This window comes from Marmota marmota, unplaced genomic scaffold, assembly GCF_001458135.2.
Source record: "Marmota marmota marmota unplaced genomic scaffold, marMar, whole genome shotgun sequence".
Lineage (NCBI taxonomy): Eukaryota > Metazoa > Chordata > Mammalia > Rodentia > Sciuridae > Marmota > Marmota marmota.
The window spans coordinates 24,055,464-24,076,434 of NW_026000101.1; the positions used below are offsets into that span (position 1 = coordinate 24,055,464).

At 39.1% G+C, this 20,971-nt stretch overlaps 1 protein-coding gene across 4 annotated transcripts in view; it reads right to left on the reverse strand.

Annotated features, from left to right (window-relative positions):
* The window catches only part of Tek (TEK receptor tyrosine kinase), a 113,211-nt gene that overhangs the window by 12,726 nt on the left and 79,514 nt on the right, over nt 1–20,971 (reverse strand). For 2 of the 4 annotated variants that reach the window (XM_015492476.2, XM_015492474.2), the window contains 7 exons: nt 17,946–18,233; nt 12,808–13,107; nt 10,931–11,085; nt 9,249–9,459; nt 5,966–6,076; nt 2,712–2,902; nt 2,062–2,175 (listed from right to left, as the gene is read on the reverse strand). In XM_015492476.2, the coding sequence (XP_015347962.2) occupies nt 2,062–2,175; nt 2,712–2,902; nt 5,966–6,076; nt 9,249–9,459; nt 10,931–11,085; nt 12,808–13,107; nt 17,946–18,233 (1,370 nt within the window). The remainder of the gene's footprint in view (nt 1–2,061; nt 2,176–2,711; nt 2,903–5,965; nt 6,077–9,248; nt 9,460–10,930; nt 11,086–12,807; nt 13,108–17,945; nt 18,234–20,971) is intronic. The other 2 variants (XM_015492477.2, XM_015492475.2) reach the window with 1 other exon arrangement.

The following is a 20,971-nucleotide window of genomic DNA, read 5'->3' on the forward strand; positions in this document are numbered from 1 at the left end:
GGGGAGGGGAGGGGAGGGGGGATAGTAGAGGATAGGAAAGGTAGCAGAACACGACAGTCACTAGTATGGCAATATGTAAATCAATGGATGTGTAATTGATGTGATTCTGCAATCTGTATATGGGCTAAAAATGGGAGTTCATAACCCACTTGAAGCAAAGTGTGAAAGATGATATATCAAGAACTATGTAATGTTTTGAACAACCAACAATAAAAAAAATAAAACAAAAAAAAAATAAAACACTCAGACAAGTTGCTAAAAACTAAAAAACCCAAAAAACTATTAAATCATGTAAGATAACCACTGTATAAAATATTTAAAATTTCCAAGATCTAGATTCTACATTTAGAATAGCTTTACAAGTTTGTAACCTCTTCTTCAATTTTACAGAAACTAAAACGGGAAATTGTACATGAAATGTTGCATGGTTATTTTAAAAACATACATGACATATAATACAAAACTTCAACTCAAAGAAAATCCTGATCAACATCAAAAAAAAAAAAAGAATTGTAATCCATTCAGCTGTCATATACAAATAAAAAAAATTACAAAAAAAAATTAGACCAGAGAAGATAGGCACTCTGCCCTCTAGTGGTGCCTTGCTGCACTGCACCATCCTTGCAAAGAGCTTATACCTCTCTACTCTTTTCTCCTTTCTTTTCCCCTTCTTTTTTCCCCTTGCCCAGTCCCATGCTGCCACTGAACACAATACTCTTCTCTTATGAAACAGAGTTGGTCCCTGATCATTCTCTGCCCCTCTCAGCATCCCTAAGCTCTCCAAGAAATCCTTGTCCTTTATGAAACTCCAAGCAAACAAGGGTTAGTCTTAGGAATCTGAGAGCATCCAAACATGTAGTCTATGGAGCAACCATCACTGGACTTGTATAAACCCCTCCATTCCCTCATTTGGGATGCCACAACCCCCAAATGCCAGAGTGAAGCAGCAAGTAATTCTGTGAAGGAGATAGGAGTTGGGAGGGCTAGACTGTCCAGTGATGGGGCCTGCTTTCTTTACAGAGGAACACCTGCATTGAGTGGGTCAGTCTGCATAGCCCTGGAAAGAAAGGACTGTCTGGAAGTCAGCCCTCAGTGGGGTGTCTGTGGCTTCTGAAAGTGCTGGTAATAAGACTGCAGGGCCATGGGTAGGGCCAGCGGGACCCCATTTCAAGCCCTCATCAAAAAAAAAAAAAAAAAAAGATCCAAAATGATTATGTTCACTAGCTTTCGACTATATAAAAATAGGTATACTGTGGAAAGAATAACCCCAAAATAAAAAGCTGTCAAGGTAGTGAATTATGGGTGCCTTCCTTAAAAAAAAAATGCTTCAAGTATTGTTTCTTGTTTATCTTGTTAGTACCCAAAATAAATACATTAAGAAAAAAGGAAACCTGGATATGAGGATAAATGCAGGACTCAAGCCTGGCTAAGAGGTAATTTGGTGCCTACCAAGAAAAAAGACCTTCTATTTCACTTGACGACTGGAGCAATATCAGGGAAACTGAGCCTAAGTAATTTTTCTGACCTAGAAAAGAGACAGCCATAAAGAATAAAAAGGGCTGGAATGTAGCTCAGTGGTAGAGCACCCCTGGGTTTAATCTCCAGTATCACACACACAAAAAAAAAATTACAAATTTCCTACAGGGTCTCTTTATGAGTTAGGAACCCATTAAATATATTTCCTTGATTTGGGAGAAGTTAGTTTTTGTTTCTCTGAGATATTTGCTGTTCATGAAGAGATTGTCAGAGCTCCTCAGAGAGTTGAGACAAAGACATTGAAGGTCCTAGACTGAATACAGACAAGACACCCTGCCTGAATCACAAGGTCTGAATGTTCAATTACATAGTCACATGAGACAGTGTGTCCATCATTGACCATATGGAGACCGTATCATCTTAGGAACCAAAACTTGAGAGATTGCTTGCTGGGCCAGGCAACATTTGCCAAGATACAGTCCTATTTCAGTCACCACAGAGCACTGGAGTTCTAAGAGAAGTGCCATGAGGAGAAGGAGGGTCCTTGGGAAGTATGTTGGTTATCAGCGTCTATCCTGAACTCACCATCGTCTTTTTCACATATACTTCTTGACCTCGGGACAATCCAAAATCTGCTATTTTGGCTACGTAGTTTTCACCTACTAAAATGTTCCTGGCAGCCAGATCTCTGTGGATAAACTGAAACAAACAAACAAAAAGCATGTATTTTCAGCATAATACTTGCTTTTCCACTAACTTATGTTAACACAAAGCCCTGGGGGCCAGTTTAAGAAACAGAGAAGAAATAATAATATGAAAAGAGATTTTTAAAAAGTCACCAGAATACAGTTCCCTTAAAGTACCTCTCCAAAAGTCTCAGATAGTATATTGTGCCAAATGACCCTACCACATCCTGGTAGAAGCATTTCAGAAAAAAAAAAGTACAGGTCATTAAAAGTTCTAGTTACAATGTAGTGCCCTTTGCTATTGTGCATTATTTAGAGGCAAACCAAAATAAGATTTAAGGATTCTCACCAAATACATATTATGAAATGTACTAGATAAATAACTGTCATTATTGGGCATTGAATTGTATACTAACAGATGGGATATTAACAAAATAAAATTAGGGAGACTGTAAGAAGGGATTGAAAGGTTGACAGAAAAATCATGCAAAACACGAAAGCCCTGACTCCAGAAGGAAAGATGCCCAGAGCAGGGTCCTCAGAGCAAACCTGCTTTTGGCTCAAGTAGTCCATGCCCCGGGCCACGTCTGCAGCAAAATGAAGCAGCTGCTGGGAAGACAGCGTGGAAGCGGTGCTGTTGGCGATGGCGAATGCAGGGTCTGTCTCCAGCACGCGGCTCTTGCGCAGAAAGTCCAGGAGGTTTCCGTGGGGGGCGTACTCGATGGCCAGGTACAAGTAGCCTGTGGGGAAAGGACCAGGGCATTGCTGCATCATCAGCTGAACAGTTGTGAAATTTGGGAGATGTACTATGGGCCTTGGCAACTGCTTACAAACTCCCTTCTGTCTAATGGAAACACGATGGCATTTCCCCCCAAATGGATAGAGCTTGAGAATGTCTTGCTCAGCGAAATCAGCCATCCCCAACACCAAAGGCAGAATGTTTCCTCTGATAGGCGGATGCTAATTCACATTGGGGGTGGGGGGGCGGCTAGAGAGAATAGAGTTACTTTGGATTAGGCAGAGGGGAGTGGTGGGGTAAGGGGGTCAGGAGGATAGTAGATAGTACATAGGATAATAGAATGAATCAGACATGTGCGTATATGACCACATGACTGGTGTGATTCTACATCATGAACAACCAGAAGAATGAGAACTTATACCCCATTTATGTATGATGTGTCAAAATGCATTCTACTGTCACGTATAACTAATTGGAACAAATGTAAAATAAAGGGTTAAACAAACAAACACACAAAAGAAACACATCCAGTGCTACCAAGCTACTAATGCTGGGGACATGAGGGACTATAAGTGGCTTCCTCCTACAGTACTCTAAGCCGGCAGCCAGAACTCATGGCATTTCTCTCCCCGACTCTCCTCTCCATTCCTACCAATGTGAACTAATGTGCCACCCAGAAGTGCTTTCACCCACTGGGGAATATGACTAGAATGAACTCAAAGCATCCTTTTCCACATCAAGAATATTCTCTTCAAGTCACCTTTAATTATTCGTAAAGAACTTATTATGTGTCAGGTATGTTATTCCAGCCTGTCTCCAGCTTTCCTTAAGGTTATTAAAAACAATACTCACAGTGGAAGGACCCACGCATTCTCCCCTGCCTTCTACTCATTCAAAACCCTAAGTCACCATTTTGCTGATTTAGGCCACTGGCCAGCAGAATATTGTTTCAAAATTTGTATGTTGCATAAAGAAACCAGAAAACCCAACTAGGAAAAATAAAACAATAGTTCCTAGAAAAAATTATGGTCCATAATCTAAATTTTAATTCCAAGGGTTTCCCATCCCCCCCTCCTTTTTTTGCTTTGATAAAATTTTTGCTCTTTAAAGCCAGTGAAATCTAAAGCAATTTTGCTGGTGTATTTTTTTATAAGGAGGTTTTATTTTGATAAACAATTTTAAATGTCAAATGAATTTGAACTTCAAAACTATTCTAAGAAATCAAAATTCTGACAAAAAAAGAAATCTTCTAAATTTGAATTCTGTTGTATTATCAGGAAAGATAGAATTAAATTCTGGTATGAATATGCTTTCTCACATCTTTAGTGAATTATAAATTTTAGGAGCCGAAGAATTATGTGCTAATATGATGATAGAGCAAAATTTTAAGACACATATTTTTTTCTCAGTTGTTGATGTGATTTTCTTTTTAACTCACTGCAATCCCACACTGATTATTGTTTTCAGGAAGTCACTCAAAAATAAATGTTATTACTTCATTATGTAACTAAGGGACATGATCTGGCTTCCAGAATTACACCCTTATTGGATCATAAAATGATATACTGTTGAAAGTACTAATATTTTTAGTTTAATAAATTGAGGAAATAGAAGTAGTCACTTTTCTATTGTTGGTGTTTGTGCTGCAAAGCCAACAAGAGGTTGTCAAGTTTATAAATCACTGCATGGAGCTTTTCTGTGGAAGTAAACTTTTCCATGAGGAAATCAGTTTAAGCATAAATTCAGAATTACAAACCTATGCAGCATGCAGGGGTGAACTCAGATTTTTATTGTAATCTACTCATCCATAGCTCATCACACATCACAATAGCAAATACTCAATAAATATTTGAGTTCACAATGTAAGTTTGAAAGTGTTATGCAGAATAGTTGTAAAGCTCCAATCTAATTGAACATGAACACCCTTTGGATACAAAGAATATCATATATAAGCTGCTTATTATCATTATTATTGTCATTATTTAATCTAAGTATCACCAATGCTTTCATATTACACTACATTATTGGTATTCACGGTGTTAACATTCAGATTACCAATTTTCTTGGGTTCTAAGAACAATGAAAAAACAGACAAGAAGAACCTGTGCATGGCACTCTTTCAGCTGGTGACGGTACCCTACTCCCCACTAGTAGTAATAGTAGTTGAGAACACCCCTAGGTTTGTGAGGATGGGGCTGGTAGGAGCTGTGGAAAACTTTGGGCAGTAATAGACCACTGCAGAGGCCAAATGATCCAGCCTCAGCACCTCTCCACAAAAGATGGCAAACTAGCCTAGAATTGGGATTGGCAGGTGCAGTTAACCTCACATTCTATGTTTTTCAGCTATAGCCACCACATGTATTCCCTTCTTGACCTTGTGTCTGATTGTCTGTTATCACCTAGCAACCTGGAAGTCTTCAGTGTACAATTTCTAGTTTCAGTGTGAACTCAGTATATGAGTAAGATCCAGATCCATAAGAAGAGGAGATGGTCAAGAATCTGGATGGTCAAGAATCTTCCAGCCCAATTAAACCTGTGATTGCTCTAAAGCACAATGATTAAAAATATATATACCTCAAGAGGAACCACCACCAATTTAAGAGTCAGAAGGAGAAGGAGAAGAAAAAGAAACAGTTGTGGTTGAAATTGAAGAAGAACTTGAACTTGATGTTGGTTGCCTGGAAAAGGACTGTAGGTGAGGGTAGAAATGACCCCTGATGTGAAAGAGAAGATTCCACCTCTCCTAGAGAGTGTTAAATTTCTGGAAACAGATGATGTACAATCATAAGTCAAAAAGAAGACAAGCTGAAGTCCTACATGTTGTTGTTGTATCGAAAATTTGACTTGTCAAATTTTCTTAATAAAGCTTTACAATTAAAAAAAAAAGATGGCAAACCATGGCTCAATCCATTAATAGGACTAGAATTCAATTGAAACTGCAACTTAATAGGTAACCTTCTTAAGATTATTATTTTTCTTAGTTTCAGTGTGGAATGTGCCTATTTACAAAAAAAAAAAAAAAAAAAGATAGCCTGGCAGGAAAAACAAGAAAAAAGCACCTTACCTCGATGTTCACATGCTCCCAAGAGATTGATGATGTTTGGATGATGTCCAAGTTTACAAAGCACCTCTAGTTCTCCCGCAAAGTCCCTGTGGTCATCTTTGGAGGCATATTCTGGGAAGGAAGTCAAGGGTTGTGATCCTTCTTCACTGAACCTTTTCAGATGTAACTGTCTCCTCTTGCTCCCCAGGACCTTCAGGTGCACTCAGTCACCATCAGGTCTGGAAAACTGTACCCACAAAGAGATGCTCTAAAGTAGAGCTTCTCAGCCTCAGCCGAGGGCTGACAATTTTCTGCCATTAGGGGCTGTCCTGTGCATTGCAGGATGTTTATCAGCACCCAGACCTCCACCCCCTAGATTCCAGTAGCCCAACCAAAAATGTACAAGACATTGCCAAATGGCACTCAGGGGAAAAAATTGCACCTGAATAAGAACCACCACTCTATAAAGTTTTCTTGATTAACTCTCAAATACTCAATGAAATAACTCAGTAGAGGTTGAGCTGACCCAATGTTTAGATTTTAGCTCTTCCAGCTAAATCTGCCTTCTAGAGACAAAAAGCTAAGGAAGAGAACCAAATTTTTGGTGAAATATCACCAACAATGCACTTGCTTTACTTTAATAATTTTAACTTTTTAACAAACCAGTCTTGCTAAACAAATCAAATCCCAATGACATTTTATAGGCATTCCTGTAGTCACGAAACTGAGTTGCATTTTTTTTTTCTATTCTTTTTGCCCTGTCTTTTCAACACACGTTGGCCAGAGGGAAAACCACCAGCATGGTTGGTGCATGAACTGACCCATCAGACTTGAGTGTAGGACAGGGTGCTATTATTACTGATTTTGGAAAAATTACATGGTAGGGGACGGGGAGACTGCAGGTGGCTGTCTGTATGGTTGAATGTGCTGAGAAATTGCAGTGACGTTTTAGGTGGGCTAGTGATACCTATAAAACTGACAAGAAATTTCAAGTCCAGTGCCCTGTTCACAGCCACAGGAGCCTCACCGTGGCTCTGGCCCAGAGAGTCAATGTCTTAGGAAAATTTTGCTCTTGCTTCAGTAATCACCCTTGGATGCATTGCTCCTGCTGCCTCATTAAGCTATTTTACCTCTTCATATGGGTATAAGATGGAAAATCAGGCTTGGGTCATATCCCAGTACAAACTGACTTCATGTGATTCTGCACCCTACCCTGTCTCCTCTCACCATTTACACAAATTCTCCATGACTAAAGTAACAGAACAGAAGAAAAATTTCTGGCTATTAAGGTTGTTTTTTTTTTTTTTTTGTGTGTGTGTGTGTGTTTGTATTTTTAAAAGAAATACATTACTATCTCTAAGCATAGGTAATGTTTTGTTTCTTGATGTGGTCTTCTTAACAATGCAGAAAGCAGATAATTTAAGAAGCTCTAGAATTAATTCTCATCTTGGGTTCTATATTGCAGTCTAAAAGAAGGAAAGCCCTCAGTGACCTTAGAGAGTCCCCAACATAGAACTGCACAACACCACAGTTAATCACATTTTCTGCTCTAAGGGACCACTTTTTGGACACATAGGCTGTAAAATCAATAGGCAGCTCCACAGTTAAGTCCTGCAGAAACTGCCACTTCACACAGAAGGCAGCTGTGCTGCCAGTAAGCCAGACATTCTGCTTCCTCAATACTTATTATCCCATCTTATTAAACAGGTAGGTACAAACAGTCTTGAGATGGATGCTGTTAGAAAGGATTTAGTTCTTATGGCTTTAGATCAGTGCTTTTTACACTTGAGTATGCAGAAGAACTTGGTGGAAGTGAAGGGGTGGTTACTGGAGATTGAATCCAGGGGCCCTTTCTACCTCTGAGCTGCATCCCCAACCCTTTTTGTTTCTTACTTTGACACAGTTTCCCAGATTGGCTTCCACCTTGCAATCCTCCTGCTTCAGCCTCCTAAATCACTGAGATTACTAGCATGTACCACCATGCCTTGCTGTAAGAACTACTGAGTAAGCCTGTTTAGAACAGAGTCTCATATTCATTCAAAAAACTTGAATGAATTGGGTATGGGAAGGTCAAGTGGATGCATTTCTAACAATGTCTCCTGCTGGGAACCATTAGCCAAGTAGGTATGACAATTTCCTTGCCAGCGTACCCCATGTTGCAGTGACATTGAATGTAGGCGACCTTGCTCAAGGACCAAGGCGGATTAGGGTGTTCCCGGTTTAAGATAATCGGGTTTAGGGCGTTCCCGGTTTAGGTTCCAGGTTTAAGGTTTAAGATTATTCCTGCTGGGAATAGGGCGTATCCTGCTGCCTGAGTTCCCCTTGAGTTCTCACGGGATTCAGACAGTATTTTTTGGGAGACAGAAGCCCAGTGGAGGTGGATTTGGGCAGAGAACGTGGATTTCCCCAGAACGTGATTGTAGACGGCTGGTGTGATTTCGGGAATAAAGAGTTGCTGTTTGAATCTACAAGCTGTGTGGTGGCTCGTGATTGTGTGCCCAGCCAGACTGCGGCAGTCTCCAGACATTTTGGTACAGAAAACCCATGGAGATTGTTATTCAAAAAAGTATAGTTTCCAAATGTAATGCACTCCACTATTGTCATGTATGTAAGAAACAAAAAAAAAAAAAGTATAGTCACCAAATAGGATCAGCATCATTTAGGAATTATGAGATCCAAATTCTTTGTCCCTGCCCCAGATGCAGCCCAACAATTTTGGGGGGTTTTGTTTTGTTTTGTTTGTATTTTTCTTTGTTTTTGCAGTAGTTGGGATTGAACCCAGGGGCACGTTACTACTGAGCTGCATCTTCAACCTTTTTTATTTTTTATTTTGAGATTAGGGTGTTGCTAAGTTGCTAAGGCTAGACTTGAACTTGGAATCCTCCTGCCCTTGTCCCCTGAGTTGCTAAAATGATAGCCATGTGCCACTTCAATTGGCTCATCAGAGTGATTTTAAATAAACCTTCTAGGTGATTCTGATGCATGCTCAATTTTGAAACCAATCCATTATGATAAATAATGACGTGCCCCAAAATTTAGCAGAATATGACAGAGAATCAGTGTTTCCAAATTCCCAGAAATCATGACACTGGTGTTGAATGACTCCCACCTTCACATCTGCCTCCTGATACTATCACAGGCTGCATCTCAAAGGAAGCATCATCTTCAGCTGCACACTGCAGGCACAGCTGACAGGCCAATTTTTGGTTCAAAAATATGTAAGGGCATAGCGGAAAAACTTCAACAGGAAATCAAGTTGTCTCCCCACCCTGCTGAAATGCTGACTATCTGTGTAACCACTGACCTTTCATTCTCTTGATGGCAGCGTCCATCCGTAACCCATCCTTCTTGATGCGCGCCTTAAGGACCTGGCCAAAGTTGCCCTCTCCAATCACGTCTTGAAATTTGATGTCATTCCAGTCAAGCACTGGATAAATTGTGGGATCCGGGTTGTTTTTGGCCTTCCTGTTCAGGGCCAGAGTTCCTGAGTTGAACTGCACAGCTGGTTCTTCCCGCTGGAAAAATAATTTTTTTAAATTGTTTTTGTACTATTCTAAGGTGAATGCCTTCTGATTTGTATCCACACCATGTGAAAAAAGAAACAGTATATCTAGTTCTAGAATGGAAGTGGAAACTGGTTTCATCTCACAGGCCACTCTGAAGAAGCCACTACGTGGGTTTAAGTCTGGGCCTCAGTGGAAAAGCATGTCAATTAGCCATGCCCTCAAAAGCCAAGAAAGGACAGAATAGCTATGTATGCCATGGGTTGGTCATTCCCAATTTGGTCACACTTGAATTTTCTAATCTGCCATGAGTGTTCAGTTCTGGTGTGGAAAATAACCTGGGAATCCTATATGGAACAGGCACTGAATATGAGAGCCCTCCTAGCATCATCTTGGTCCTGGTCTATTCTTGGCACTCTCATTCTCTCTTATCCAAAAGTTTAGAATCTCTTAAGCCTCAGGACAGATACTGGTTACAGCAAAACCCAGCATGGTCTCTTATTCTCTTGAATCCAAATGGCTCCTGACAGTATCCTAACAAAGCACTGATATCATGACAAGCTGCAGAACTCCAACCCCCTTGGTCTTTTCTTTCCAGTGACAGCCAGAGTTGAGCCAGCTCTGGCATGCAGTCAGACAGTGCAGTTCCCCTGACCTCCATGGAGGGGAACCTTGGGGACTCTGGCTCATAAAGGAATACCTCATTTCAAACATGGCATTATACTTGTTTTATGTACAGAACTGATAAAGTCAGATACCAAGTAATTTTACCCAGCTTGAAATCATAAACTAGAGAAATGTCTAGGTTTTAATATACCAATAAATAAATAAAAGACTCACGTGGAATGGCTATTGGTAAAGCATGACCTGGCAGATCTTTGCTATAGGTCAAAATTCCTAGATAAATAACAAGGCAGCACCAGGTGCTACAAACCAAGTGCAGGCTGAGTGTTCACAGGAATGGGAGGCATGCATACGTGTATGATTCTTATAAATGTGAGGGATGATGGGATTGAGGGATATGTTAGAAGAGGGAATGGGAACTAAGAATAGGAACATGTGGGGAGACCTGTCTAGGACAGTACATCATTTCCTGTCACACTGAGTAAGGTCTGGTTACGCTCATGTCCTTCCTTACCCAGAATGTTCAACTCATCCTACTGCAAAATTGTTCCCTCAAGTAACTTATCACTAGGACAACCAGTCCTCTCATTTTGGGAAGGAATGGAGAGCAGCTCTGTTTCAGGCCTAGCTTCCTGCATAATTAAGAGTGCCTGCTTTACTCTCAAAATTATTCTGGTTTGAACAAGAAATAGTCATGCTACATATATCCATTTGATAATGGAAGCCAAAGAGAACATAAGACTTGCCTATGGGAATTGTTTACTTTGCAAGTAAGGTCTCCTGTTCCACATCGTTAAAGTGAAGGTCCTGTCTACATGTGGAATTGCACTTATTAGCTAAGAAGAAGATGAGACACTACCACGTTTTGGAAGGCTTGGGCCATTCTCCTTTGAACATTTGCCTTCTTCAGCTGCAACATGATCAGAAAGGCCAACAGTACCGTCAGGCAGGTCATTCCAGCGGAGCCAAGGATGGCTATCAGCAGCATCTTCCCTCCGCCCAAGTCTGCTGGGGCTGTGCAGGAGAAGAGAAGCGAAGCAGATGGGTCAGATAGGTAGACAGATGGGCCAAGACTGTCTGTGGGAGAAGACACCATGTAATAGGAGTGAAGCAAGCCCTAGTCCTGCCACTGAACCACTGTGACCTTGGGCTGATCATTTTATTTTCTGGAATTTAGTGAAGATAAGTCTGACCCCCAAGGTTGTTACCTTTTATTTAAAGTGTGCTTCTAAAATAGCAATATGCTAATCATTATCTATTTGTTCAACTTTTAATTCCAAACAGGGTCACAAGTAGATGAACAATATTGAATAATAGTGAGAATGACTGACCAGACGGATGATCTCAAGAGAGTGCCTCAATCTCCCCACCCAGGATGCTTTAATGTTCTGTGATGCTAAGAGCTGAGTGTATAAGTTGTTTAGTTTTCTTCTTTCCTTGTTTTAAAGACCTGAGAGAGAACACTGGATGATATCCAAGGGTGGAAAGGAGGGAAAGATGGTAGAAGGGAGAGAGGGATAAGATAGGAGGGGAAAATTTTAATTTAAGGCTCGGGTCAAAATAAGCTATTAAAGACTGATCTAATCTTTCTACTTCTTTCCCTTATTTAAATTTAAATGCAATTAACTCAATATATTTTATTAATAACAACACATAGATCATGATCCCAATTGAAGTATTTATCTGTGCTCATCTTCCTCTATTTCTATGTACTGTGCCTGAAAAGACATCTAGAAAGGTGAGGATATTTTTTATTGTGTTATTGTTTTTAAATATTTTTTCTTTGTACTTTATATATAGCTTGGGTTTAGTACCAATAGACATTTTACCAAAACATAGTAATTATAAAAATGATACATTTATTAAGAATGTGATCTGAAAACTATAATTCTCTGCAATTGGCAGATGCACCATTCCTTGGACATTTCAAAATTGTTCCAGAATCAGAAATGAAAACACAGCTTCATTTATATCTTAAGCCATAAGCAAACCTTTAAGAGAACCAGGAAATTTTTAGTTCTCTAAGACTTTCTGTAAAAAACAGATTAAAATCCAAATTATAAATTTGTACAATTCATCTTTCCTTCTGAAATCCTATTATCTAGCTCCCTTACACACATTGTACACTGCAGAGGGCTAGGAGGCGCCATGTGCAGACCTGGAGGAGACCCTCAGTGGCAGGCTGGACCACGTTGGGACACTGCTACATGTGATGACATTCAATGATTACAAGCAGTGGCACAGTGTGCTAGGCACCCTGGGAGGATCTCTCTCAATCTTGAAGAGCTTACCCTCCCCAAGGCAGGGGTGAGGTTGGAGTTAGACATGAAGATCTAATAACCTGGATTAGAAGAGTAGAAGAAAACTCAGAATAGCATAGTATTATCCAAGCCAAAAGGAGAATTCATTTTGAAAAAGAACAGAAGGTAGTTCTTGGATCCTACTGAGGTGCCCAAATCAGCCTGTCTTCCATAAGCAGGTTCCTCACTCTTCTTTCACCACAGAATCAAAATTCTTTTTCCTCAGAGTATTCTTAGAATGTCAGATTGGGTATGGCACTAGGCTAATCTGTTTCAAGGTTTAATAGAATATGGACTGACGGGGTCCTTCACTTGTGCACTTTGATCTTAAGGACCTATCTAGAGATAATAAAACCTATTAGGACAAATGAATTGTGACACATGTATGGGGTAAACCCATTGAGGATTTTTTCCTAATGCGATCCACTCTACCTACCTTGAGACTCTGGGAGGGTCATCAGCTCATGGGAAAAGGACGGGTTGCTTGACCCAATGTTGTTCTCAGCAAAGATGTCCACCTGGTATGCCGTTTCAGGCTCCAGGCCCTTGAGCTGATACTGAGTGATGGTGGCATTCTTGATCTTCACATCAATGTGCTGGTCTTCATTCTTGCCCTGAACCTTGTAACGGATGATAATGGAAGAAATAGAATAGCCATCCAGTATTGTCCAAGAAACCACAGCCGAGGAATCTGTGATGTTGGAGATCTTGATGTTTTCTGGTTGAGGCGGGAGAACTGGAAATTTAAAAAAGAATTAAGATATACCACCATCTCTTAGATTATCATGCTTTTGAGAAGCAGTTCATATCACCTCACACACCATGAATGGCAAATGTGTGTTTTCTCAGATGGTAATTCCAACCCACTGGTAGTGGCACCAGACTCTGTGCAGACTGGGAAGACTGGCACAGACAGAGAAATGGCAACACACCTATCACCTACTTGTCTCCTTATACTAGATGAAGACCTCAGAAATTCTGTTACTCTACAATCTATGACAATGTTTTCTCGATGTGGGGAAGAATGAAAAGAATAGATGAGCCAATGTTTACATAGTGTTTACAAAGTACCAGACATCATCTAGATCTTTCTATGTATTAACTCATTTACTATCTTACTGTTAAATACTCAATCACAGAGAGATTAAGTGACTCAGCCAAGGTCATACTGCTATTAAGTAGAAGTAGGATTCAATTCTGTTAATATGGCTCTGTTGTCTGTAGTCTTATACAATGTGTCACATGGCCTTGGATTCAGATTCAGTGGGTCTGGGACCAACATCTGCATTTTAGAAGGTTCTTCAGATGAGTCTTTGCCATAAATTCATTTATGGAATAGAAGGCAAGTCTGTGTATACATAAGAAAATGTGTTAAGCTCTTAGTAGACAAAGTGCTACAGGGATTCTGGGAAAAGTAAGATCACATTCCATTCAGGACCACAGGCAGGAGAAGAGAGAGAAGATTTGAGGTTTCTAGGTTTGAATTTGACATGCACAGAATCAGTCCTGAACCTCACTGTAACTCCTCCCTAAAGGGCACAGGCTACAGGGGAAGTTAGACTGTTTAGAATGTGCCTCCACATTTAGACCTTCAGAAACACATCAGCAGGTACAGAGGTGGTGCTGATATTTTTATTCAAATTTTAGAAATGAGAAAACTGACTTCAATAACTTAAGGAACTTGTACTGGTCCCTTAATTGGCAATTAGTAGACTCAGGCTGTTTGATTCCATATACCATTGTCTTCCCATATGAAGGTTATAAGTAAATAAGAACCTTTTAGAAGTGTCCTAAGCCATGCTATTTCTATCCTAAACCCTCAGAGATTCTTCATTCTAAATTTCCTGTTTCTACCATATCGATTCCCCATGTCATGCTCTTTAGGTAACTGTGGCAATTTATGAGAATTAGATATTGGATTTTGGGCCTTTCATTCCAATTGTTATTCTCTTTGTCTCGCAGGTGATAAATTACCCAAAGCACAATTAATCAACAGTCTGTCAGAACTCCCTTATATCTAGTAGTTAGCTTTTTGGATTTTTTTTACAAAAATATAAAATAACCTTCCTTTCCACAAGAAGATTACAGAGTAATAGAAATGTGAACATTTCCAGATTTCTATGAACACACGTTTAATATTTGTGTAGTTGTACCTCAAAAAATTCAACTTCATAAACAAGTTGTCTTCTGAGCACAAATGTAATCAGTGCCCTGTTGACATCTGCTAGAAGAATTATGAATATTGATACCAACTAAAAATCATGAATTTACATCAGACAGTTTATGTGTTTTGGGCCTGAAAGGAGTTATCCTCTGAGATAACTCAATGAACCTCTGATTTAGAGTCAGTGAACCTGGGACTAGTATCTCCATGTTACTAGGTTCCCCAAATGAGTAAAAAATGGATTATAAAATACTTTAGGAAACATTAATTAGACTTTAAGTAATTTTGAAATGTGACATAACCCCTAAAGAAACCTTCAAGACCCAGACTTGCTTTGAAGCTGTTGATTGCCAATTCAGAGACAAATCGGTAGCATGGTTTGAAAGGAAAAAGGATGATAGGAAAGGAGGGAGAAAGGACAGAAAGGGAAGAAGAAAGAAAGGATAAAAAGGGAGAGTAGGAAAAGAAAACTGAAATATGACTTAGGATACTACTTTCAGTGAGTATAATTTTTGTTTAATTCAATAAATATGATGCTGATCCTATGATCAATAGTCCATAATCCTAATGAGGGTAAAATTTATACAGAATAGTAAATTAGCATAAGATAATTTTATAAAAGAATATAGTAATTCACCATACAGTTATCAAGACACTTTACAAATATATAGTTAATTTAAACAGGCTGGAAATGATATAGTAACCAACATAGGTCAATGGAAGAGAACAGAGAGCCTAGAAGTAGAATCAAAATCAATATGAAAATTAGGGATATGATACAGAAAGTATCACAAGTCACTAGGGGGACTATTCAATATATATGGCATTGGGACACATGTGAATCAATAAGATTTAAAAAAAATATTAAAATATACTGTATACTCAAATAATATTCCTATATGTTAAAGACCTAAATATGTAAAACACAACACAAGAACTACTAGAAAAATACAAGGAATATACTTATGGCTTGTAGCAGGGAATGATTCCAAAATACAAAAAACAGACAATCAAAAATCCAAAATGTACAACTGTACAGGAAAATATTAACAGGCCTGAGTGCATCAAAATGTGAAGGATATACGGGGTAAAAGACATAAATACATAAGGTTAAAATAAACGATTAGAAGAGTATATTAGCAATGCATAAAACAAGATGGAATACAGATTATCTTTCCTGATTAGTAAAAATATATAATCTATAGCAAATGGACAAATTACATCCACAAGTATATTTTTTAAAAAACACACAAATGACCCATGTACATAAGAAAATGTGCTTGACCTTGTTAGTCATCAAGGAGATGAAGCTTGAAATTAATAATGGGATTTCTTTTTTGCTTTTAAGATTGGAAAAACTAAAAAGGGCTGCCAGTATTAAGTGATATAAACACAGGGGAACAGTATAGATACAGAGATGTGAATCCAGTGCCCTCAAACTCCACGACACAGTACACATTGAGTGGTGCCCATGAGTATCACTTCCGGACATGTTCCCTAGCAAAGCTCCTCCTCTGCACATGGAGACATGAATAAGGTGGCAGTTGCATTTTTGTGACAGTAAAACAATGAAAACAACCTAAATGTCCATCTAAAAAGAAAGATATAAATGATATAACTTGTCGTATATAACAGACGTGTATAAGGAATACATCAGATCCAAATAAATTAACAGATAAGAATCTTGTTTATTAAGAAACAGATGAGTAGTCTGTATGCATATTTACACTCATAGATCTCTATATATTATTATATAACAATGAAAGGAAAGACAAAATTTCATACTTTTGGTTGTCTCTGGAGAGAGGGGAGTAGAAACAGGAATGACAGTCAAAGAGGATTTTAACATATCTGTATTGTTTTATGACTTCAGATCAACAAAAAAAATGCTAAAAGCAAACATGACCAAGTGCTAACTATTGTTAACCTGGATGGTGAATGTGTGTTGTGTTAGTCTCTGCACTATTCTGTAACTTCTAAATTTTACATAATGCGAGTGCACACACCACACACACACACACACATACAAACAAACAAAAAACAACCCTAAATACTAGCAACACAGGTCAGACTTTCAAGAGTCACCAACATGAGAGAGTGACTGGAGAAACACCGAGCCAGCTTGCACACTGTTAATGAGGAGGCAGAGAACCAGCTGAAGAAGAGAGCCTCAGACTTTGGGGATTGACAAGGGGCCACGTCACACTGACTTATAGTAGTGTTATGCCCAAGAAGAACCTCGTCTTTCCTAGGCCTCCAAAATGTAATGACACAGTTATAATTCATTGAAGCAAAACAGCACTTGCTGTATAATGACATAAAAACTTTCAATCCTAAAAGAAACCCCAAAGTTGTAACAAATTCTAAATAACCAATCTGAAATATTGAAAAGCCTGAACTGTAGACTATTTTGAAAGAAAAAAATGGTTTTAATGCTCTCAGATACATATATTTTAGCTCTAGGAACTGTGTTTTAAAAAGTTTTCAAGTAAGTTGTTTAGCTTTTAAGATTAAGAAAGACTCATCCCTCATTACTGGGTATCCATGTACTCACAAACCTTACAAAACCTTATTCGTGTTACTAGTCTACTTAATAAAGCATAACAAGGAGAGGTGAATTTAGCACTCCTGCCTGAATCACTGAAAATCCTAATGGGCTTTGTTCTGTATTGCAGGTTAGTAAAATGACTAGGTGAACATTAATTGGCCTTAACTAAAAAATTACCTTTTATTATTTCTAAAAATAGTCTTTTTTTAATTTATATATGACAGTGGAATGCATTACAATTCTTATTCACATAGAGGGCACAATTTTCACATCTCTGGTTGTATAAAAAGTATATTCACACCAATTTTTGTCTTTATACCTGTACTTTGGATAATAATGATCAACACATTCCACCATCATTAATAACCCCATGCCCTCTCCCTTTCCCTCCAACCCCTCTGCCTATCTAGAGTTTGTCTGTTCCTCCCATGCTCCCCCTCCCTACCCATTATGAATCAGCCTATTTGACCCAGCTATCCCTCTCCTTGGTCTATACCCAAAAGACTTAAAAACAGCATACTACAGGGACACAGCCACATCAATGTTTATAGCAGCACAATTCACAATAGCTAAACTGTGGAACCAACCTAGATGCCCTTCAATAGATGAATGGATAAAAAAAAATGTGACAATGGAATATTACTCAGCAATAAAAGAGAATAAAATCATGGCATTTGCAGGTAAATGGATGCAGTTAGAGAAGATGATGCTAAGTGAAGTTAGCCAATCCCAAAAAAACAAATGTCAAATGTTTTCTTTGATGTAAGGAGGCTGAGAACAGTCTTGAAGTGGCAGAAGCTAAGCCCCAATGTCAGTAGCTGAGTGCTGTTCAAGTGTGACTAGAGAAGCATCAATGACTTACTGTCGCTGAGGGTCCACGCGATGAGATCTTCACTCCATTCCCCCTGGGCCTTGGTGTTGACTCTGGCGCGGACTATGTACTGCTCTCTGGGGTGTAAGTTGTTGAGCAGCACTGAGGTCAAGTTGCCTGGCACTTTAATATTCTGCTGATCACTTTTTATTTGCACCGACCTCCTCTCTACTTCCACATAGAAGTCATCTTCTGAGCTTGGAAATATTGGTTGCCAGGTCAGATTTAGCGTGGTCTGACTTTTTGGTAGAAGACTGAGACCTCGTGGGGGAGGGAGTCCTAGGAGAAACCAGAAAGATCATTATTTGACAGAGGTCAGAAGTGATGACGTCCCCAAGGGACATCTTGGAAGAATAACTTTGGCTTCTAGAACAATATACAACTTCACACGCCGTCAAAGAAACACAAGCTAGCAGTCATATGACACTTGTTTTGCTGCCCAAATAGCAAATCTTTAAAATAATATGTAGTTTGAGTAACTTCAATACAGGAGTATAACCCCACTGGAGAACTTGGGGGATATTTCTTTAAGAGCCTTAAAAATGACTGAAGAAATAAATCCTGAAGGAAGAAGAAAAACTATGTGCATGGAGATGTTCATTATAACATTATTCATAACAGCAAACGATTGGAAAAAACTAAATAGTCAAAACAGGGAAATTTTTAATGAATTATACTATAGCCATCAATACATTAAAATAGATAATTAAGAGGAGTGTGGAAACCTAGTAAAAATATATATAGTGCATGAGTGAAAAAAAAAACTGAGTGCAACTTGGTAAAAGTCATCTAAAATTGGTAAAAGATAGGAGGGAAACTATTGAAAATAAAAACAATGGGTTTTCCTAGGTTGTAGGGTTGTGAGTATTTAGCATTTGTTACCATTTTGAGAAATACATTTTAAAGCTGTTTCAGGGATACTTCCCCTAAGCAAGGGGAATTTCAGACATTATAGCAGCTGTGAGGGCAAGGTCATCCCTTTCCCTGCTCAGTTCACATCCAGGTATCAGCTATGCCAGTTCTGATGGTTCACACCTGTAGTCCCTACAACTTGGGAGGCTGAAGCAGAAGGATCTATCACAAGTTTGAGGCCAGCCTCAGCAATGTAATGAGGTCCTCACTAACTTATTGAGATCCTACCTCAAAATAAAAAGTAAAAATAGCTGGAGATGTAGCTTAGTGGCAAAGCATCCTAGAGCCCCCCCACACACACATACACAAAGTATCAGCTATGACTACACACTGCCATAATTACCCACATGAACCTCCGTGACCAAAGAGGTGGCTGAATGGAAACAATATGGATTTTAAAATCAGAGAGCAGGAGCATGCCACTTTAGTTTCATGACCTGGTGCAAATTCATAGCCCCTCCAAGTTAACATGTAAAGTAACACGAAAATACTCTCTTCCAGACTTAGGAGGAATGAATGAGATAATGGATGTGAAAATGCTTTGAAGGTATTGGAGGCTCTGTTTATATTTCTTCCCTCCCATCCTGCTTCCTTCTTTCCTCTTGTGTTAATGAACAAAGGAGGAAACTACAGGTTCAGTTAATAATAGTAATCAATGTATAAATCCCAGATATAAATTCTTTTCAAAACAAGATGAGTATCCCCTCATTCGTTCATTCTCAGTGGCAATGTTACCAACCCTAGGGGACAAAAATTGGCTCTTAACAGCATAAGAAAATATTAGATTATTACAATGGTTCATAAAGGGTCATGATACACAGATGGACACTATCATGGTATTAAAATGTCTTGGGGAGAGGAGAAGCCTATTAGGACAAAAGTGTTTTTAAAAAGCTACTTATGGAGTGATTTAAAAAAAAAATGAGGTTAAGAAACACTGCTCTGACTCTTGGTTAGAGATGAGAGGAAGGGGCTGCTTTCATTGAGCTGGAAATCACACCAGCCATCCTGACTGCTCTCAGACTAGTGAGAACCAGCGACCAGGCATGCTCTTGCACTTTAGCATCATGCTAAAGATGGTTCTTTGGTTCTTTCTCTAAAATCTAGGCAAATTGGGTGAGATGGTGTTCACTCCTTTTGCTAATCTCTGAAGTTTAAATTCCAAAGTCAGCCACCCAGAGTGGTAGGCAGGCTTACAATGGCAAAGTGGCCTGAAGAGATGATGTTTTGGAGAACACATTGGAGCCTCCCAAGTTTGTGTCTCACAGAGGAGACGCTGGACAAATACAGACACTTCCCTTTCCCTTTCCCTTGAGGAGCATGGCAGCCCTTCCCCCTGCCCTGACTGCCCTCTTTCTCCAACATGTTCAGAATATGTTTTCTTCCCTCTTCTGTTGGTCTCCCTGGCTTTCACCACCTCAATCAACACACATAAACAGTGCAACTTTCAGATGAATTAAAAACCAGCATCAGCAAAATTCAGATGGGAAAAGGAGAACCTTCAAGAACTCCCTTCCCGTCCAGCCTTGAGAAGTACTTTGAAGTATTCCAAGAGACTTCTGAATACATCCTGGTTGGAACATATTCTGAGGACTATATGGTGTGGGCCTGTGAAGGATTTATATTCTGTTCCATAAATACTGCCCATCTGAATCAAATTAGGACTTCCTTCTTCAGATTCATCAAGAGAGAACAACGATTTGCCTTTTGGCAGCACCCTGTTGACACATATGAGTTCCCTTCATTTTCAGTTACAGAGATCCCTTTCTAATGTATATACACCTTCTAGTTTTATTTCTTTATTTATTTATTTATTTATTTATTTTGCTTTCACAACCTGATGGGTTCCCAGGAAGCCAGTTCTTACTTGTGCTTAACCTCTACAAGCCCCAGAGTAGCTTTTGTGTCTCATTTGGTTCTTTAAGGATGCTGATCAGATGAGACTGGTGGGTAATGAGGGGAGAGCTGTCTTTATTGGGGTGCACAATCCCCCCAGAGGATCTAGGTGTTCTTCCTAGTTCTCTCACTGAACACTGAATCATTCCATATCCTCCTGCCTTTAGTAAGTGGACTAAAAAAAAAAAAAAAAAAAAAAAAAAAAAAAA